Source organism: Oreochromis niloticus, linkage group LG2, assembly GCF_001858045.2.
Source record: "Oreochromis niloticus isolate F11D_XX linkage group LG2, O_niloticus_UMD_NMBU, whole genome shotgun sequence".
In the NCBI taxonomy this organism is placed as follows: domain Eukaryota; kingdom Metazoa; phylum Chordata; class Actinopteri; order Cichliformes; family Cichlidae; genus Oreochromis; species Oreochromis niloticus.
The window spans coordinates 22,601,230-22,623,540 of NC_031966.2; the positions used below are offsets into that span (position 1 = coordinate 22,601,230).

The following is a 22,311-nucleotide window of genomic DNA, read 5'->3' on the forward strand; positions in this document are numbered from 1 at the left end:
TTCACACAAGAGACGCTTGACAGATAATAGATTACACAGATTAACAAATCTTCTTTCATTTCGCCACAACGGATTGTGTCTCTATCTCACTCTATCCCTAGCATTCTCCATGGTCACGCAAATCCTCTGCATGTCTTCCTTCACTACCTTCTCTGTGGTCTTGCTCTTTCCTCCTGCTTGGAAATTCCAGATTGAACATACTTTATCCAATGTACCCATTTCACATGTTCAAACCATCTCAGCCTTTCCTCTTTAACTTTGTCTCCAATCTGCTCAACCTCAACTGTTCTTCTGATATACTAATTTCTAAAGTCCAACAAGTGTTTTAAAACTGTTTAAATACCTGCAACCATTTTTAGCAAATATTTGCAATCACGTTTTGGCAATTACTTTTTTGCATAACACTACCAGAGCCCTCAAATTACTAATTAAGGGCACTGCTTGGGTTAATGCAATTAGACAACCTTCTGAAATATGCTACAAGGTACTTTGTCAGCTGTTTAAAACTATTAACCATTTCAATTAGTAAAATTTACTTTATTTGCCAAGAGTTCAACACACAAAATGCATCTCTAGTTTTCTTCTCCACACTTCCTGAATTTAAATAAGAAAAACTTTCCATAAAACAGATGAGTGTTTGGATAGACTTATAACAAAATACACACAATTACCAAAAAAAGATTTTATTTCTCAAAAAACAAAACAGACATAAAACCACTACTGAACTTTTGTGAAACAACAGTAAACAGCAGTAATGTGTCAGAGAAATGCTTTGGCTCAGCTAAGCTCCACTAGGTGTCACCGTGCACCCAGAAGATGGCAGCAGTTAGAGCATGGCTCATCAGAGGAGGGACTGAGAACATCTCCTTGGTCACTTCTCGTCATTTTTGCTTCCACTGGCTGCATCTCCAGAATGCTGGGCTGCAAATAATATGGGAAACGTTTTGTTAAAAAGACACTTGTACGCAACTGTTGTTCACTGAATAGCTGCATTACAATTCATACTGAAGACATTTTGACTTGATTCTCTTTACAGGGCTACATAAGTTAGCAGTTTAATGTGAAGAAAAAGTAAAGTTGCATTTTCTTATTTTGTATCTGTTTGTTTTATGCATTCATTATTCAGTCAAACTGCTTTGCCAAACCTTCACTGGGTGTCTAAGCCTTCAGAGCCTCCTGCAGAGCAGAAACTACCACTTCAGGCTGTGGAAACTTCAGCTTACGAGGTGGGCCCTTCTTTATTCCAGTCCACAGAGATGTTTCTTTAGGAATCGGGAAGAAAGTGTCATTTGTATCATTATTTTACACTGAAGGATCCATATTGCTGAGTAAGCGTGTTTACCTTTGCCCCCGTCCTGCAGAGTGATCTCGAAGCTGTTCCTGCGAGGTTTCTCAGGGTTGAGGACCACAGTCAGTTCAGGGCAGGCAGCCAGGAGGGCGGATTTCACCTCCTCAGCATTACGCCCGTACACTCGTCAGCTTTTACTGCCAGAAGTGAGACATCAAGATTACACCTTGTTGCAGATTTAAATAGTTGAGTTACAAAGTGAACTGTGATGTTATCCATTTTGCTTCTGGTTTAATAATAATATAAACAGATTTCATGAGAACCATTGTTTTTTTTCCACCTAATCAATACATTCACCTCTGATACTTAAACACTTGGATTTTTATTTGTGATTAAGTATTTTAAAACAACGGCTATATTTACTCACTTTACATAAAAGCAATTAGCATTTCCTTCACCACTGATTATAATGTGATTAAAAAAAAATACCAGTGTTCAATGACCACCCTGAGGCCTTCCTGGCTGCTTTCATCGTCTCCTCTGCCCTTCTTTTCCTCCACTGAAGGTTTCTCCTCCTCTACCTGAACTTCTGCTTTGCGCTTCTTCCCACCACGACCTAAAAACACACATGTGTAGTTTTGTGTTTGGCTATTTCTTGAATTTGTGTCTCCATATCTCATTTATCCTCTGTCCTTTTGACCATGACCCAGAATTCAATCAGACCGCACAATACTGAATGGAAAATTTCTAAAAACATCAATAGGACAGAGAAGAGAGTAGCCTGCACAAGAAGCTACATTTCAGGACTCAAGGGTGTATCTGTAGTGGCAGCTTGTCGAAAAGTGAAATTCAAAATTCACAATCAAAAGGCCAGTGATGCACAATGTGCAAGTAAAGTATGTAGAAGAAAAAAGAAGTCAATTTCCCAAAAGAAAAAATACATGCAGTTCATCGATTTACTTGATCCTTTGCAAGCAGCTGGCTCCTGTTGCTTCCTTTGCCATGGTTAAATAAAACCATAGGCCCTCCCTGGTGCATGCTGGTCCTATGCCCGCCCACCTACTTATTTAGCCTGAGGTGTCTTTGGCCTTACTAGAGTCTTACAAAAGCCCAAAATAAAGCAATCATCCATCCACCATTCCATCCATCTTCTTCTGCTTATTCAATTCAGGATTGCAGCTGGGTGTGAGACTCCCAGCTCAAATAGGGCGACAGGGAGTTTACACTGTGGGCAGATCGCCAGTTTGTCACAGGACTCAAGATGAACTAAACAACACAACCATTAAACAACGAACCACTACATAGCTCCAACAGTAATCTTTTCAAAGGTTTAAACAGCTGGAAAATACAAACCATGGTGGGAAAAGAGCTCCTTAAACAACTAGTTCTTTCTGTTTAGGTTACATGAGATGGTCACTGAATTGAAATAACGGAAGCCCTAAATACACAAAGATGCAATTACCACCGTTACATTAGAGGTCTTACAATACAGCAGTACAAAATAATTTCGGATGCAGCTGTGCTACATGTCATATTTAATGTATAGCATAATAAAATGAAGAAAAGAGTTCTGTTTTATAAATGCCCAATGCTCCAACTCCTCCTGTCATGCCCTTGGTGGGAGGAGAGTGAGTAGAGGAGGACTCAGGCACGTGCAGGCTGAGAAGTTTCATAACCCAACAGATAGTAATAATAATGACCCATTTAATGCGTCGTTGCATAATAAACATGGTCAGAAAGGTCAGCGCGCCGACTCCTGCTAGATTTAACGAGTTCAGAAAGTGAATAATGTACATATCTTCGCAGTTACTACTTTGCTCCTGCATGTAGCCATTCAGCTAAATGACCTACAAAGACAGGCAGAAACAGTCATGGGAATGATAACCGCTGCATCAAAATGGTACAACCCTCTTCCTCCTCAGTATATCAACCGGAGACAAACTCCGTTACAGCTTTTGTTGTAGAAAAAAAATCACGGTATTGTTTACATTCCTATAACACACACCCACCTGCTTTGGACGCCATTGCTGTTACAAAACTTTGGCGCGCGCATGTCGACTGTACCAATATATCTGGGAAGGGGGTTTCAGTTTGGCTGGACGAAACCATTAATGGGAAGTTTTCCGAGCATGAATGAAAATAAGATCTACCGTTATTATTTCTAATGTCATAAATGTGTTAATATAACTACTGTAATTTAACTAAAACTGCATTTAAAGTGCAAATACAAACCTTTTGTTAAACACCTACAGCAATAAAGTGTTCTTTCATTATCTTTGTAAGTAGCTATATACATATATACATGAACAGGAACATGTTTTTTTTGTATGGTGACACACTTAAGCATATACAGTTAAAGCAGTGAATGCGTGTTACCTGATTTAAAGGGTTATGCGTGTTGCTGCCTGAGTAAATTAAACATGTTTTTGTGTTTATCTCTGTCCTGCTGATTTACATTTAGGAAAAGGTCAAAAGTGCAACACAGTGATGTGGTGGTTACCACTGTTGCTTTGCAGAATGAATGTCCAGTCTTTGATTCAAGCAGTCTTCAGCCTCTTCCCAAAGTCCAAAAACATGCATTGGGTTAAGTTAATTAGACTAACTGGCGATTCTAAATTGGCTGTAGGTGTAAATGTGAATATTAATGGTTGACTGTTTCTCCATTTTAGCCCTGCGATAGATTGGTGATCTCTAAAGGGTGTACCCTACCTCTTGACCAAGGACAACTGGGATGGGCTTCAGACCCCCTGTGACCCATAATAAAGAAAGTGGATGGATAGAAAAACCATCATTTATTGTTGTATCAAGTCATCCAGTTGAGCACAGAAAAAAATCATTCTTGCATAAAACAATAAGTCTTTGGCTAGGGTAAGTAATAAATCTAAAACGTAACTAAGAAAATCTCTAATTTACCAAAACAAATATAAAAGCATCATTAGCATCATTATGCTCCACCAGATGACCTCATGCGTCCAGAAGATGTCAGCAGTTGGCACTTGACTCATCAGAGAAGGGACTGAGAACATCTCCTTCGTCACTCCTCGTCATTTTGCTTCCACTGGTCATATCTCCCGAACGCTGGGCTAAAACGTAAACATTGGACAAGAATAATCAGTTCTTGCCAATAAACACAGACAAAGCACATTTTCATCAACAGCTCAGCATAGCCTGAAGTTTTCCACAAATAATATGTATGGATGTTTGCCTCAAAATAAAAGAATTATAAAAGAAGAAATATCTACAACGTGTTTCAATTGACAGCCAAATTAAATTAGGGGGAACGTACATCTCTTACTTAATCTGTAGTTGATGTTTTATGTGCGACAGCTTTGACAAACTTTGGCATCTGCTCAGCTTTCAGAGCCTCCTGTAGAGCAGCAACTACTACATCAGGCTGAGGAAACTTTAGCCTAGCAGGCGGACCCTTCTTTATTCCAGTCCACAGGCATGTTTCTTTAGGAATCAGAGAAAAGAGGAACAACGTCATTTAGATGATTGCAAGTAGGAAATATTTTTAACTTGAACATAACAAAACAATGCTGGCTATCCAAATCAAGTCCTGTGATAATATAGAGTGAGTGAAAAACCAAATCACATGCTGAACAATCACTGTACGGTGGATGTAGCTACTATAAACATTGATATTTGTGCATCTTGGATATTTCTTTTCATCTTCCTAACCTTTGTCTCCATCCATAAGAGTGATCTCGAAGCTCTTCTTGCGGGGTTTCTCAGGGTTGAGGATCACAGGCAGTGCAGGGCAGGCAGCCAGGAGGGCAGATTTCACCTCCTCAGCATTATCCCTATACACTCGTCAGCTTTTACTGCAGGAATCAACAGGTAAACTATAAGGTAGCCATCACTCCAGGGGAATGAGGTGCTTTTATTAGAAAAGTACATCTAAGAAAGTACTAATCCCAACGACAACTTTGAATGCAAAAGAGAAAAAAACTTTCTTTTCTAATAGTAAAGAATTATACTTGATTTGATTTGATTTATGACTAAGTCATAAAATAATTGCATAACATAGCATACTGTTATAACATCTAAACAGACGATTTGCTGTTTAAGTACCACTTTGTAGATGAAATACTCAGTTGCATTTGTCAAAAGTTGTTAAAAGTTGTTAGAGTTGTTAAAAGTCATCTTTTTTTCAATTAAGCACCCACGCACATCACGACCCTGATAAGCATAAGCAGAAGAGGATAGATGGATGGTTTTTATATTGTAAAATTGATTTATGTTAATTCCTTAAGATTATATTACCTAAAAAGATGAATCAGCTGCAGCTGATTGTTTTTAAACTGAAATTTCAGAAGCAAAAACTAAAAATGAATAAACTATCTAATAAGTAGTCGGTGGAGTCAGTGATCCTGCGTGAATTAAACCTTTCTTCCTTAATAAAAGCTTTAAAAATAAAGGTTTAAATTAATGTTAGATTCATTTATTTAACAACAGCAGTGGATGATCTGAGTATTTACTACACTGCTTATAATCATGTGATTAGTGTATTCACCAGTGTTCAATGACCACTCTTTTGCCTTCTTCCTCTCCTCGCTCCTTCTTCTCTGCTGGTGTTTGCTGCTCCTCTGCCTCCGCTTTGCGCTTCCTCCCTCGACGACCTGAACGGCGCACGTGCTGTTACGTGATGGTTTCATAACGCAAAGCGGCTTGCATTGTGTTGCAGAATGTAATGTTGGATAAGGCAGGGGAGTGAGCGTAACCTGCTACATTATTAAATGCTCAGACATTTCATGTGAATACGTTAAAAAAAAAAAACGCAAAATGTAAACATTTGACCAACTTTCTCCTGCTGATTTTAACTCCGCAGATAAATTCCAATCCAAACCGGACAGCTGCTGTAGCTATAGACTGTATAACACACCGTGCAGTGTGTGTGTGTGTGTGTAACATCTGGAAACAAACTTATCTCAATGCTGCAGTGTAGCATTTAGGATTCACACACCTACCTGCTTTCGGCGCCATGGCTGTTACAAAACCATTTAGCTGGAGGTGGGTGGATCGACCCAAATTTTGATCGTATCGATACCACTGCTGATCAGCTCGATACTAGTGCAACAGGATCGATACTTTGTTTTACCCTCTAAAATCAGTGTGTAGCCCACTAAATTGTGTTAAATACATTATTATTATTATGCAAACCTCAAATGTGCACTAAAATGTCTGAGCCTTTTTGTGTTGCCTGTCATTGTGTTATTTGGTTTATCTCTACTCACTCTGTAATAGCTTCTCATATTGTAAATCAGCAGGTCCTCACTTTGCCACCATAAAGGAAGACAGACACACTTAAAGGTTCGAAAACACAACAACTCTGTGCTTTGAGTCATGTCTTGATTGTTCTCAGTGGTAGCAGTTTTAATTGCCTTAGTGTTTTCCTCCATCTGCCTTACCTTTTTGTTGGCGCCTGTTTTCTCTCTGTCTTTTTGTCTTAATATTTTGCTTTTTGGTTGCCTCCTGTTTTACTTTGAAGGTTAGTTTTCTTTCATGTGTTGCGTCAGCTTGACTGTCACCATTATTTTATTTTGACTCCTGTTTGTTATTCCCATCAACCTTTAGTATAAAAATAGTTTCTTTGTCCTTCCCCAGTTATTTGTTCTTACTCCCTGTCAGAGGTGGAAAGTAATGAAAGACAAATACTTTGTTACTGTACTTAAGTAGAATTTTCAGGTATGTGTATTACTCAAGTATTTATTTTTCTGACTTTTTTTTACTTTCAGTCCCTCTTTTTTTAAACAAATATCTGAACTTCCTACTGCTTACATTTTTTTTTAAATGCTTAAAAAAAGGTTCCTCTGTAGCATTTATACTTGGGAAAGACTGCAAGTGTTAGGTTAGGTTTAAAGGTAAGAACTGCTCAGTGACACTTTATAAACTGCAAATTGAAAGCTTGCGTGTGATGTCATCATTTCAATCACAGACTGGATATTCCTACAAAACAAACAAAGATATACTAACTTTGTGTTATTCAAGTGTCACGTATAAAATCCTGAGTAGTTTGCATGGGATAAAGAGGTTAGCTTGTCGTACTGTGGTGAATTTATTGTAAAGAACTGCACTGAACTGCTGCACAGTATCTGTGGTGCCCATGGTCAGTGTCGGTTTACATCAACTGTAATAGACTAATTAACAATTAAGATGATGATGATGATCATTCACTCTAGTATAAAGACAATATAAATAGTATACTGTCAGTGTAGAAAATGGAAGTCAGCTGAGATAGCTGTGAAAAATCTTCTGACATCTGGTTGAATTCAGTTGTGTACATCCACAAAGAGCAGCTGGTCAGCTGAACACACTTTACACGAAGTAAATCTACTGAAGCTCATATTAAAAATTATTGTGAGTAGTTATTCTTTTCCCCGTGCTGACCCACTACACATATCTTAGGATTTTCTAACCTGCTGAATCTCACTGTAACGCCTGACTGTACTTAGTTTAGTGTTTAAGTGTGGAGGCACAGTTACCATAAATGTAGCAACGGAACATTTTTTAAAATGATCTATCTTTGCTTATGTCCCACAGAACAGATTCAAGCTGAGTACATTCATTAGAATTAGAATTATTATATTGATACTGCACAAGGTTCAGTTACCTTAGTACAAAAATGCTTGGTAGAATTGTCCTTCAAGCTATTTTTTACTTTCTTACTTTGAGTACATTTCAGAGCCTGTACTTTTGCCACCTCTGCTCCCTGTGTTTTCTCTCTGTGTCCCTCGTGTGCAGCTCTGTATTTTTGATGTTCTTTGGACTTCGTTCAAATAGTACATCATCTGAAGTTGGCTGGTGATTAGAGGATTGTTTATGTACAATGATCCGTATAATGTACAATGAGCGGCTCAGCAGGCCTAGTTGTTCGGTGGATAAGACAAAGAGGCTTAAGACATGTAACAGATTTGCTGTTTTTTTAATTAAATCAAAGCTTTTAAATTGTTTCATGCAATTAACATGTTTAAATAAATAATCTATGGCTACAGATCTATGACTCAGCCTACTGAGCTGTCTGAGCCGTAGATAAAGCGCTGGGACCCAAGTTGACTGACTTTTTGGACTCGTATTTGCGTCATCCCGTTCTGCTAAAACCTGTAAAGTTTTTATTAAATCCGCTTTTCTGGCTCTTCCAGAGAAAGCTCTTCCTGTTATCCTCTGTAAACAGGGAGACAGATGAATGCGGGTCCCAAGGGCTCGTCGCCCATATTCTCTAATAATTTTGTACGATTCCCAAATGTGGACTCGTGCGGGATGGCTGAGAGACGGCATCCAAAACAAACAAGAAGAAAAGTGAGAGAAAAACCCTGCAGAGCACCAGACGGATGTGTTTGCCTACTCCAAAGTCAGGAGCAAATATGGTGTTACCGGAATAGCAGTGTCTCTCACAGTGGCTCTGGAAGTCATATTTTTGGGCACATATAAAGCAATTGTCAAAAGGACGTCACAAGTTGCGTCTGTGCCAAAAAACATGGGCTATACAGGCTCCCAGTGGGAGGCAGAGTGACTGACTCACGACAACTGCTCATCTAATCACTGTGCTTTTGTTCTCCTACTTACAACAAACTCAAGACTCACACTTCTTGGGTTTTACTCTTGTTGTCTTTGTCATACGATGACATCTTTCACTCTTTTTGAATCAGATCAGGCAGAGGAAAAAAAAAAAAGCATGCATCAAATCTCGAGTGCTTCTTTGGCTCCCAGCAGGCTCTCTATGCAGCCTGTCGCAGTATATTTTTAGCTGTCTGCGCAAATGTTCAGAGGAGTGGACAGATCTTCAGACAGATGTGCCCTGTCGTCACCCCGATCTCCTCTTTTTGCTTCGAAGTGACTCAAGGCCGGATGCACAGGGCAGCAAGCCTCCATATCGCATAAATTCTCATGCATGTTCATAGATATTTCTGTGCATGCACACACAAGCAGAGGAGCAGTGCCAGAAGGCTGACGTTTCATTCATGAATCCAATTCTTATTTATGGCTGCATCTTATCTGACTTCTAACCTGTTCAGCTGTCAAAGGTCTATTATGGCACTTAACTAATCTGTGTCTGTCTCTTTATACTGCAAAACACAGACAGTACAACTTTGATGAACCTAAGATATTCAACAAATCAGTACAGTCAGTCAGATGAGAAAATTACTTATCAGTTCTATCTTTGCACACAGGGTTTTACTTATAGTTATACATCCGCATTTTTATGTATTAAAAAGATGCACAAAAATTTTCCGTAGTTTCTTTGCTTCAAGTTTAATGAAAACTCTAAGAGCATAAGGCCTGGTCCCAAAATTTGCCTGCAGTGACTTCCCACTTTGGAAAATGTCAGAAAATGTTACACTTTTAACTGCTATTAAATTTATTTATGAAACCGCCTTTTTTATGTGGATATACTACACGTGTAGTAGTAGTATATATTTACTTAACAATGCATTACATTATTAAGTAAAAATTTATTTAGTTGTTTAGCAACATACATAAACATACATAAAGTAAATAAAGTTTGTTTTCCAAAAATAAATAAATAAATAATACTTAATAATAGTTAGGCAGCCTACCGTACCTACCGTAATCCCGGTAATCTGTAATTATGACCTCAGCTAAGAAACTCAGACAAGATCAGCATGAGAGATGTTTACTTTGATTACACAAACATTATGTAGGAGTTGGTAATTGATAATAGTAGAATATATATATACAAATAGATAATAGGTATTTATTTGTAAATAACTGGGCACGAATAACATGAGCTTGTTATATAATAATATAATATAGTATATTTCTAACTAACGTCGTTCTTTTTGTCAATTTCTGACCAATAACTTATTAAGTTGTCCTTAAAAACTTTGGTGGATGTAAACCAAATTTTAATAGAATTTTTTCCATGACCCTACTCCATACCCAAACAAAGTTTTATGAGAATTCATTCAAAACTTTTGGAGCTGTCGTGTTTTAAGGATAGAACGATTATGTCCTTGGCTGAGGTAATCGTGCTCAAGTTCTGAAGGGTTATGGTCAGGGCCAAAACTTGACATTTTACATCCACACGAAGCTAGTATAGGGTAGCAACGAAAAGGTCTTGGGTTCAAATTTCTGTGTGGAGTTTGTGCATTCTCTGTGTTGGTGTGGATGGGACTGGGAGCCTGTTTAGGGTGCACTCCTCCTGTCGCACCCACGATGCGAATTTGATAAGGGGGAGAATTTCTAGTAAAGTATGGATTTTATACCCTATGCAATATTTTTGTTTTGTTTGTTTCTTTTTAAAAGTAAAACCATGTGCTGTGCAGCAGGTTTTGGAGCCAGTATGAATGACTCGAGAGGCAAAAATGTGAACTCAAAAACCGCTTTGATGCAGGAGTTATTTCAAAATCTCAAACATACAAACTGAAGGAAGCGCTGGAGCCAGGAATACAAAACAATAAGAATCTGGGCTAAACCATGGAGAGGAAAGATGTATTAAGGCAATTTTCAAACAATTTTCAAATAATGAGAGAGAATATTCAGTGGAAAACATCCAACCTTCCCAGCAGTGGACGTCCCAGTAAACTAACCCCAAAGCCAAAGAAACTGTAAAACCTCCAAGAGTTACATGTGAGACCCCACAGGCATCAGTTATAGGCAGAATTTAGAAAAAAGACTGAAAAAGCATAGTTTGTTTGTTTTAGTCCCAATGAACATATTCTAGAAACATAGTTTTATGTTAATATTATATTATTTGTACAGTAACATAAATAGGGAGCACATAACTTCAGGAAACATGGAGCAAGGAAACACACAGCAGTGACTGAGGATGCGACAAAGGATCAGAGGAAGACAATTTACACACATGGTAATGAGGTGAGGGATAAATAAGTGGGAGACAGCAGGAATAAATCAGGGATAATGAGAGGGCAGTTAAACTAGACATGGTGCAAATGAGACAAAGAACTAACTAAAAAAAGTGATATAAGATGAAACACAGAGATGGGATTTGACCAGACACGGGAAAATAAAGCAAGCAAGGAATACAACATGAACTGAAACCAAGAACAGAATGAGAGCGGAGAACCAAATACAAAGAAACACAATCAGGAAACATTATTTAAAAAAAGCCAAGAACTGGGTACTTGACTCAGGACCCCGAATACATGGACAACTGTTCAAAGAACTGCAAAAGTTAAAAGAAGACATATTTAATTCATCGTAAGCTTTCTTTTTTGATATTTAGTAATTGTTTGGGAGGTTTCCCAGTTACTCCCTCCTGCTTGGCAGCTTTTTGTCTAGTGAAACTCCCACAGGCAGTAGGAACATTAATGTTCAGTGTGTGAACTCATAGGCAGCCTCTCTCTCTTTCCTTGTTTCCACCTAAAATGATTTATTCATTCAGTCTTGCTTTTCTGTTCAGGAGGAAGGCTTTGCCGTCCAGCAGGCTCAGGTTTTCACGTGCTGATTAATAGAAGCTGGCACTGCTGTGTAACAGCACTGCAAATGATGTTTGTCAATTATGGATGTGATAGGTTCGCTTTCCTGTTGACTGCAGCCCTGCACTCTCGACCATTCGACTGAATTCTTTTGCAGGGTAAATATTCAGCACACAGTGGGAGGAAATAAATCGGCTCCATCCTTCTGAAATTCTTCCCCCATACATTTCATTTCCTTCCGGCCTCCTTTGACGTCAGGGTGTGAGTCTCGGTTCATCCTCTGCAAATACCACGTGTGACGGTGAACGTCAGCAAACACGACGCCAAAACGCAAACTAAAACGCCAACTCGCAGGCTTATTCAAGACAAGCGTAGACAGCCACATGGAGGATACTGTCAGGGAGAGAGAAGTGCCGGAGTGATGGGTTTCAGACAAAGACTGAGTGACAGCAAATTAAAAGGATGCAAGCACACAAAAGAGAGGAATAAAAGCAGAGGCAGCAGAAGTTAGATAGAGAGTTGGGGGAGAATGAGTGGGCACGCATCATCGAAGTCTGATGATCAGAGAAATTCTGGCTGCTAATGGCTTCGTTCCTGCACCGGAAAAACACTAAATATGTCCCATGACCACCCAAGCAGCTGCTTTCAGCCATGGAGGGCAACCGCCCACAGTTCTGCCATGAAATAGGGACTCGGAAATATGGGAAGGGTAATTACATTGGTCACGATGAAAGTTTTTCTGCAGGTGGTTATCACTGGCAGGAAAAAGCTGAGGGGAGTAATTTAATACTGCTATCTCATCTCCTCTAACAATAGTGTGAAACTGTGACACACAGTAAAAAGTCCTTTTACATAACCAAAGCTCAGAACTGCCTCCAAAGTAGTTTTGTCACAGTCATACTGTGAAATACTTTCTGATCTGGTAACTGACTGCATCTAGAAATATTGTATCTGTATCTGTTTAACACAACAGCAGAGATATTCGTTATAGCAGATATTGAAAGTAATTAAGAAAACACAGATAAATGGAGTTTAAAAAAACCCCTCAAACTTACAAAAATATCCTTATTTTCTCTCTTTCTTGCAGTCAGAAGAAATATAAAGTATTACCACTGTCAGACGTGTGAAACTACACATCTGGAAAAGCTCAAGAGGAAACGTTTCAGTTCAATATTCAACAGCAAATTTCAATGAGATGTACATTCACCTGCCATTTTATTAGGTACTTCAGGGCCTTAATTCTTTGTGACATAAATTCAACAAGGTGCTGAAAACATTCATCAGAGATTCTGGTCCATATTGACACGACAGCATCACATAGTTGCTGCAGATTTGTGAGCTCTACATGCATTAATACACTGAACTGCTGTCATGTGATTGGCTGATTAGACATTTGCATCAGCAAGCAGTTAAAAAAGGCATACCAGAAAAAAGTCACTGGTGAACACATGTAACTCACTAACTCATTAAAACAGGGCCTTTTGTATTTTCTTATACCACATAATGTTTTTTTTCACTCACACTTAATTCTTATATTTTTATATTGCAGGATTAAATATGAAAAATGATTTTTTTATATTTTAAATATGAAATGATGATTTCATGAATTATTATATTAAGAGGCATTTAAACCTTACACAGACATTTACAAATAGAAGACACAAATATTTATAGTAACGTTTTCCTGTTTTTTTTTTCATGTCACATTGGCAATGAATTAGCTTAGCTTAACTAGCTAGCTAGCTAACCAACCTAAAAAAACAAACAAAAAACCAAAACAAGGTGAAACATCCACATTGCCTCTGTGTATTAGTAGGTTATTGCATTAAAAAAATCTTAAGAAAGTTCCCAAATGATTTATTTATTTACAATATTTTACAACAACTTAACTATAATTTATGAAGCCAAGTAGAATCTTACCTAAATACTATAAAATGTTCCAAGTTACAGGTTCTCAAACTACATAGAAGTAAGTCCAATATTTTTCAAGGGTTATTATGGAGGTGGCTGTGGAGGTGTAGGAAGACAGGAATGTCTATCAATCCCTGTCTCCTCAAATCTACATGTTGAAGTTTCTTGATATATATGTGTGAGTGAGTGTCTGAATGTTAGACAAGGCACTTATACATAGAAAAAAAATAGTGCTTGTATGAATGTCTGTGATGTGGTGAATGATGGGTGTAGTAAAAGTGCTTAAAAGTACAGGTTCATTTGTAATTTTTGCCAGCTTTGATTCTGTTATCTAAAAATATTCATGGCATGAAGTAAAATTTTGCATTGATCTATAAAGTTTTAGTAAAGAAACAAATTTGCTGACTCTAAGGAATGTAATTTATTTTTCCACGAATGACCCAGTAACAAAATCCACCTGCCAGCATCCGACAAGGTCAGTCAGTCAGTCAAGGTCAGACAAGGTCAAGTCATCTGAGAGACCGACGGCTTCCTCCTCCCGCCCTTCCACATCTTCATCAGTTTTTGGAGCTCAATAATTTAATACTATTATTTGTTTTATATAAATTTAAAAGCATGTGAAAATTGCACGTTGATATTTTTTATTGAGTTTTCGCCTCTGAGCAGTTGCCAGGCAACAAGTAGACTCCAGGAAGAGCCTGGGCCTGTTCAAAAAACCCAATACTCTGACATATATCGCTCTGTAAAGCAGTAAACACACATTTATACAGTGTTTCTAAGAATCAAACATACCAGATGTGATGTCCTTACTAGCGATCTTAAAAAGTGCAGGTTTTATTCCTCAAAATTTTTAAATTATTACACACGTTTTCCCCTCTTTTCAGTCTTTGAGCTAAGCTATTTCACAGAGCTATCTGGGAGTAGTGTCGATGTTCCCATCTAACTTCCCTTCAGATCAAGAACAAACTTTTTCACAGCTGATATTTAGAATTTTTATTCCAGTAAGGCGAGATTCTTCCTTTTTTTGCACTTGCTTTTGCGCATGTTCTCACAGGGAACTGAGCCAGCATTGGCACACCTGTGGAGAAAGGAGGACAGGTAACACTAGGGTGTCATGTAAAGCTGTCGGTAATTGTTTATTTGGTGGAGAAAAAGATTCAAGCAAACTTCTCTGAACTTTTAAGGTTCAGAGAAGCTATTCCCGCCGTAAAGTCAATTATAATACAAAGGTTTTCCTTCAGAGTCAGCAGGTGTCAATATCACAGAGTAAAGACGTATTAAGGCTATTTTCAAATAATTTTGAAACAATGAGAGAGATTATTCACAAGTGGAAAACATCCAGTCTTCCCAGCAGTGGACCTCTAAGCAGACTGAACAAGCATAGTTTGTTTGTTTTAGTCCCAATAAACATATTCTAGAAAGATGCATAGTTTTATGTTAATATTATATTATTTGCACAGTAACATATGACTCATTTCTTTGTTATCAAACATCAGTTATTGGCTTACATTTTTATGTGTGAAGATCACAGGACTAACTTGACTTGTGCAGATTTTTCAGATATTCAATATTTTTTTGTGGTATCTTTTTTGTTATAAAAAAAGGACAGTATTTGTTGTACAAAATGCAATTTTTTAAAAACAGATTTTTGTCACTTTTCAGTGAATCTGAACTACAACCAGAAGCAACAATCACATATTTTAATATTAAAATAAAAACAAGGCGATCTGTGAAAGTTGTGAATAATTATTTACATGGAGGCCAACCACGAAGTGTGAAGTTGGAGGCAACTCAGCTAAACTTCTTTTTGTGTGCACATGTTGCTGTTTATGTACGTGCACGTGTCCTTGCACTAGCAAACAGATGCGTGAGTGTGTGCATCATCATCATCATCATCATCATTATCATTAGCATGGTGAGAGTATCTGTTGAGGGGGTGTGCTGATTCCGGGACACATCACATTTTCATCCCTGGTGTGCTCCCCGTTCTGCCCTGAATCATACCTCAGCCCCTCCTTCCAAACCCCCGCACACACGCACACACACACATCTCGGGAGCTTATTCATCCATCTCACTGTATATGTAATGCGACCTGATATAGCTGCCTTCTGCACATGTTGAGAAAAGTGACTGGCTTAACATAGCCGAGGCTGGATACCTTGAACACACACTGCGTCTACTACACACACTTATACAGATAATAAATATCCCCTCCCTTCAATAAACAAATGTCCTCACTTTTGCACGAGTCCCTCATTTTACTGGATGGAATATTCCATGCAAAGCCCTTATTCAATAGGTTATCAATTTCAGACTTGCTGAATGACTTGTTGCATTATATAACTGTATGTCTTATGCTTTGCTACTCAGGTTTCTGCTCTCTGCTTTCATCTGATTAAGTGTTCGTGTAAATTCATTATTGATTTTTTTGTTCTTTTGTATCATCCTTAGAGAGCACTGAGATTAAAGCAAAGACAAGAACAAAGAAAACTCCCACTCACTTCTGTTTAATTATTTCTTTATTTTTTAATAAAGCAAAGCACTTCCATAACAGTTTTTTAATTTTTCATCAAAAAAACAGACTCTAACAAATGTCACAGTATCTTTCATGTTCTGTTCTGAAACTCACAGTCATCATCGAGGTTTGGTTTCAGATTTAACATGTGGGGCCGACGTGGACCGTATGTCACAGTTAGGTTTCATTGGTCTTAAACAACACACATACACTTTTCCATAAACACATACTGGGGTTAGAAAGGTTCAGCTTATAAAGAGAAGAGATGATTCAGAGTGTAAATGCTGCATGCAGTTTTAAAATACAGTTATTGGTCATTTTTTTTGTGTGTATGAAGGATTTTTTTTTCAGATTTCAGGTTAGAAAAAAAAGCACATACAGACACGTAAAATAATAAAAAACAATATAAGTGTAATGAAATAGGACTTCTGGACTTCCACACAACATGCATACAGGCACTCACTTGTCTAACATAGATGAAGATCCGTCTCTTCCAGACTTTTTTAGATTCTCTTAATCTACAATACTTAAGTTTCACTCACACAACCACAACAGAAAATTGAAACACACACACAAATCAGTTATAACTCCATGTCTGGGATATCTAAAACTTTTAGATTTATAAAGGGCAAAGTGATAATAGTGGAAATCAAGAGGCGCATATTTAATTTGCTTGCCTTCCTTTTACAGTCTAAGCATCTCTTCTATCTTCACAAAAAGCTGTTCACAACGATCAAAGTACAGATCCACCTAGTCTAAGATACAGTATGCGGGATGCGTATGTACAGTGATGGTGTGTGGTATGTACAGATGGTTTGCTGGCAACTATGGGATCACACAAGGTTTTGAATCTGAAGGAGGGAGGTTAGTCACTCCTGGTTGCATTGAAGTGAACACCTCAAACTGCTTTACTTCTCTCCTCCTAGATCTCTCTTGTTAATCCACATCTTTATCCTACTTCTGGTAGTGCCAAATAATCTTCCTTTAATAATGTTAGTGATAATTGAATGGTGTGTACTAGTTAATATAGAAAACAGCTGGATAGGTTTACAACGCCTGCGCTGTTTACAGCTGTGATAGAAAAAAAAGACATCTGGAGACCCCACCAGCTAACTTGGTAGTTTTCTGCCTTTGTGTTGTCACTGTCATTCAGCTCTGATGTCATCCTAAGCCTGTACTGCGAAAGATCAGATATTTCACGATCAAATTTGTCTTGCTCTACATCAGCTCAACTGACCTGGCACTTTTAAGCAGCTCCCTGCTGCCTTGCCTGTCTCCCGCTTCAGTGTAGCACCCCTTGCATGTTGAGGAGGCAACTGAAAGGACTTGAGATCCAGGTTTTTGTTAGAATTAGAAAGAGGAGAGGGAGAAATCAGAGAAAGGAACAGGTAGAGAGGTGAAAGGAGTTCAGCTGAAAAGGAAATGGAGGGAGAATACGAGTATGGTGAGGCTGAGGAAGTGGAGTGGGCGTGGAGTGATGGCTAGGGAGGAGAATGAGGGGAAGGCTTCGTCGTCATAGCTTGGAGCACAGTCCAGCTCAACACAGCGGACAGAGGAATCTTCATTGCCATAGTTGGTCCAGTATTCTTCTTGGTCGAGTTTGGGGAGGGCTGCCTCATCAGCTGACAGTTCATACTTGGAGGGGAACTGAGGCTTGACCGCAGGGAAAGGGAATGACTTCACTGTTTCTGAGCTCTTCTGGTACAAGGACTTTGATTTGGATTCGGGTTTGTTCTTGGAGAACCACCAGCGGGTCTTGGTACTGAAGGTGGTTGTGGTGGATCCAGCCAGAGAGCCGGGGTCAGGAAGAGGGCAGAGAGCGAAATCCATTTCCCGGAGGAATCGGAGGTCCTGACCACGACGTGTAGAGGGGGAAGTGCACATAAGGTCAGATGAGGAGATGCGGGCCTTGCGGAACCACTCCCAAAGGGGACGTGCCTCACAGCCACAGGACCAGGGGTTACCATTGAGGCGGAGGAACTGGATGTCTTGGACGTCTTTCATGGTCTGTCCTGGTAGCTCAGCCAGGGAGTTGTTGAACAGGTAGAGGATGGTAAGACGACCAAGGTCACGAAAGGCCCTGCGGTTGACCTGCCTGATGCGATTGTCATGCAGAAGGAGACGGTCCAGGTTGACCAGACCCCTGAACACATTTTCAGTGAGGGTACGGATACGGTTCCCATGCAGGAACAGATGGGTGAGGTTGACCAGATCAGAGAAAAGGTCATCATGCAGAAAATGGAGTTGATTTTCCTGCAGCAAAGTGAAAATGCAACATTTAGTGCTGGGAAAAAAGTGAAAAGTAAAACTATAGACTGCATATACAAGATACACATAGTCTCCAATGCAGAAGTGACTTAAGCCTGCAATCTTTTTAGTGGTCAGCAGGGGGCGACTCTGCTGGTTCAATTCTCAGCTCATTAGACACTTTTGTGACGAGTTCGTGGTTTCAGTCACTAGTTTAATGTCTTACCAAGCAAACCATGATGTTCACATTACAAATTATAATCCCACTAAGACTAAAATTAATGATAATTGACTGTACATAAAAAAATGGCTACTTTGTGATTGCAAATTGCTGTCGTAAAAAACTTGAAACCAATGAATAACATCACAATGTTTACATCTATCTTTGATATACAGTCTATGAGAAAGACTAAAGCAGCTGGGTATGGTTGTTTTTGTTAAAAACTGCATACAAAAGATTCAAGTCCTACAACAAAAGGTCAAAGCTGATTTTGAATCCTGAAATCTAGAAATGATTGGAAGCTCACACAATGTGTGACACAAAAGCTGCCTTTAACGAATTACTGAACATCCAACATTTCTCTTTGAGTCAGCGATCAATATGAGCAGTAAAAATAAATAAATAAAAGAATATCTCACCTCCCTCTGATTTCAGTTATAATTTATGCACACGTGAGAAGTGATCTGTTTGAAAGCAGCTTTATAACACTGAGAAGTGACCTGCATTGTCTGAGTCACACTGAATGTGGGATGTGTTCTCTTTGATTCCCTCAGAAGGCTTCTTGGCAGGCAGTTATTGTCTTATTGGAAGAGAGTTTAAATTCAGGAACAGATGAGATCTCACTGTTAGCTGCCAAAAGCTGACAGCAACCAAAAAATAATGCACATGGCATCTCTGCAAGCTAATTTTCAATGCATTAAAATGAAATCACTAACTGTTATATTATATCTCTACTTTAAAAAAAAACTGTTTGGATCTACTGAACTGGTTTTGAAGTGATTTAAAAAGAAGATGACTTTAGGTTTTCTTTTTCACTTATTTTAAATAAAATTAACTTAAGGATGAATATGAAGTGTTGTAGTAATTTTCCTGCCTTCTAGAAGTGGTGATTGTATCAACTTCCTTGCCATCTATATTTATATTTTAAGTTTGGATTGATATTACTTCCTCTGACTTGCAGATACACTTGCTGAAAGTAAATGTGTGGACATGTGTTTTGTTTTTTCTTTTTCTTTTACAATTTATATTATTAGAAGATCTGTCAACTACCCACTTAGCTTACATTGATCATTATCTGCATTCAGTTTATAGTAATTAAATAAATCTATTGTCCTATTGTAAATCTATTCTTATATGATAGTTTCAGTGTTTTTTAACTGCTCAGTGGTTCTGATTTTCTTTGTAGATATACATTTCTGCATCTTTTTATTTTTACAACTTATTTTTGTTTGCATATAAATGCCTGTGGTGTGTGCAACTCAGTGGACCTATTTATAAGTGATGCTTCAACACGTGCAGTATGAAAGCATCAACGTGCGTGTGGGTGTGCAGCCTGCGCAAGCTTTAAATCAATTCTGCAACACAACTAAATGTAGTAATTTTGCATACCCTTGATCATACCCATGTATTACTATCCAACATCTTGTGTGTGTGTGTGTGTGTGTGTGTGCATGTTATCTTTACCTGCAGATAGAGAAATTGCAGGCTGTACAGCTTGTGGAAGAGATCATGGGGGAGAGTGGCCAGCTTGCAACGATGCATATGCAGGCTCTGCAGCTTCTCCAAGCCCCTGAAGGCTCCACCTTCCAAGTGGCGCAGTGAAGGGTTGTCACCCAGATCCAGCTCTTCCAGTACCCTGAGGTTACTGAAGGCTCCAGCCTCAATCCATGTGATGTTGTTGCCATATAGCCAAAGCACCTGCAGAAGAATTCAACAGGACAAAAAGAAAAATAAGAACAATGGCATGAGAGATGAAAATGAATTTCTGCATGGAATATCTATAAATAGTGTTGTCACTCTGCTCACTTGTGTCTCAAAGCCAAAAGAGTCTGCGCGAAGCTCTGTGATGCGGTTGTTCTGGAGGAAAACACGTTGTGAGTTGTAGGGCACACCGGCCGGCACTATGGTGAGGTTCTGGGACTGGCAGCTGACCGTCATGGGCGTAGGGTAACACACACACAGCTTGGGGCATGCTGTGACCCCACCCGGCTTCACCACCACCAGCCACAAAATCAGCCATAGGGTTAGTCCACCTGGAAAGACAAGAAAAAGACAATGTTAGCATGAGAAAGCTGCAGAAGTAGTGGCTTGGAAAAACGTGCACATTGTGTGTGAGTAAGAGTGACTGGCATTTCTTTTTCTTTTTGTCTGTCTGTCAAAACTTTTGTTGTTGTCAGTGATTCCTTTTAACATCGCTGTGCTCTTACCCGTGACCTGTTGATGGATTCAGAACCTTAGGCTTCATATATAATTCAGCAGCTTACATTACAAAAATCAATCACCCATTCATATCCACCTTATCACTTTACCTAAGTATCAGTGGATATTGTAACATGGTTACATAACTGGATTTCAGCAGTTTAGACTATAAGTTAGCCACAAATCAACAATCAAAATATATTTAAGAGGCAGAAATGAGAAGCACATTGCCTCCCTGTTACATTGACCTGTTTTCTACTTCTCAGGCTGTTCCAACCAAAAGGATGTTTCCGCTGAAAGGTTGTCTACGCGGAGGGCACGCGTAAAACTAGTAACCAAGCCCGGATCAGTTTCGGTTCTTATGATTAATTTAGCAGTTTCTTGGCAACGCTCAGATTACGATGCACAAAAAAGTGGGCAAGGCGGGAAAAGTACATGGGTTAAATATTAACGAGGTTCCTTTTCATCTATTGTGCGCAAGATTTTCCAGCGTCTCACCCCTTGACCTCTTAACAAGTTGGACTATTAGCCGCGCTGGACGCTGAGAGACAGCTGGAACTGGAGCTCTGGAGTCAAATAGGGCATATGTCTTTCATATTTACACTAACGCTAAAGTAACGAATTGTGCGCGCAAAAGTCATGCTTTCATCTCTCCATGCGTAAAACAGTATGGAGAGCAGAGGAAAAAGCTTTAACCACGTGTAATAAATAACTTTTTAAGCAGATCATAAAATCTGTACCCCAGAGTGAGCATCCCTGACACGTTTCTTTAACTCTCATAATGTGTAGCTGACATATAAGTTTAGATTCACAGTAAAATAATTAGAAAACAGTCAGAATGACTGTGCGTAAATCGAAGTCTACACTTTGTTCTTCTGTCTAACCAAGGCTGCTTAAACCCAACATGACACGACAATATTCCCTGAAAACACTAAAAAAAAACTAAAACGTGTTCAAAGGTAAGTAAAAAGGTGCCAGCTATAAGCGCATGAATGCACCTGTAGAATCTGCAGATGCAAAATGGTGAGGAACTTACCCTTGTAGTTGCGGGCGCTGGAGCCCCTCACGGTGCGACGAGTTTCCATCTCGAACCAAAGCCGAAAGCGAGTTAGCCTGCACGGCGTGGAAGTGCCTGCTTGATGCTATCTCTGCTGAGGTTCAGCTCTGGTGACCGAGTCACTGCGGCTTCAGGCAGTGACGTACCGGAGTCCCGAGGAGCTTTTTATCCCCGTGGCCGGTCTTCGCCCACTGCCGTGGGTAGCGGAGGATCCTCTACGTCAGCCTGAGAGGAGGAGTAAGAGTTACCGGAGGAAGCGACTAGAAAGGCAATGGCAAAGCTTGCCACTGTCATCTTGGCGGCAGAGCTCCACTGGCTGTCAAAAGAAAAATAATATAATTCATCATTAATCATTTATTATGCTGTGATAATGTAACCCAACATAAACCAGAAATTTTATAATTTCGTTACATTTTCTTTCTGAGCATTTAATAAATATTCTAACCTTTCCCCAACGTTCAATACAAATATCC

At 39.1% G+C, this 22,311-nt stretch overlaps 2 protein-coding genes and 1 long non-coding RNA gene across 3 annotated transcripts; all 3 read right to left on the minus strand.

Moving 5' to 3' along the window:
* Positions 1-673: 673 nt before the first annotated feature.
* selenoh (selenoprotein H) lies at positions 674-3,351 on the minus strand. Its single transcript, XM_013270984.3, has 5 exons — positions 3,298-3,351; positions 1,778-1,904; positions 1,343-1,485; positions 1,146-1,262; positions 674-921 (listed from the first exon to the last, which is right to left on the minus strand). The coding sequence occupies exons 1-4, from the start codon at positions 3,311-3,313 to the stop codon at positions 1,159-1,161; spliced, it is 390 nt and encodes a 129-aa protein (XP_013126438.1). The 5' UTR covers positions 3,314-3,351; the 3' UTR covers positions 674-921; positions 1,146-1,158.
* Positions 3,352-4,065: 714 nt separating this feature from the next.
* LOC100692887 (uncharacterized) lies at positions 4,066-6,320 on the minus strand. The gene is made up of 5 exons (XR_001224334.3): positions 6,259-6,320; positions 5,805-5,910; positions 4,970-5,112; positions 4,575-4,741; positions 4,066-4,371 (listed from the first exon to the last, which is right to left on the minus strand). It is a non-coding gene; the product is annotated as an uncharacterized LOC100692887 (long non-coding RNA).
* A 9,786-nt stretch (positions 6,321-16,106) lies between these two features.
* On the minus strand, positions 16,107-22,025 carry rtn4rl2b (reticulon 4 receptor-like 2b). Its single transcript, XM_003444695.5, has 4 exons — positions 21,818-22,025; positions 20,389-20,615; positions 20,047-20,280; positions 16,107-18,368 (listed from the first exon to the last, which is right to left on the minus strand). Exons 1-4 carry the CDS (start codon positions 21,864-21,866, stop codon positions 17,523-17,525), a joined length of 1,356 nt encoding a protein of 451 aa, XP_003444743.1. The 5' UTR covers positions 21,867-22,025; the 3' UTR covers positions 16,107-17,522.
* Positions 22,026-22,311: the final 286 nt, after the last annotated feature.

Excerpts from the sequence above, each read along its gene's own strand:
- rtn4rl2b (XM_003444695.5), bottom strand. The coding sequence starts at position 21,866 with ATGGAAACTCGTCGCACCGTGAGGGGCTCCAGCGCCCGCAACTACAAG. Across the intron at positions 20,616-21,817 it reads CAGCGCCCGCAACTACAAGG|GTGGACTAACCCTATGGCTG; the intron begins GTAAGTTCCTCA and ends TTGTCTTTCCAG. Across the intron at positions 18,369-20,046 it reads TGCAATTTCTCTATCTGCAG|GAAAATCAACTCCATTTTCT; the intron begins GTAAAGATAACA and ends ACTTTGCTGCAG.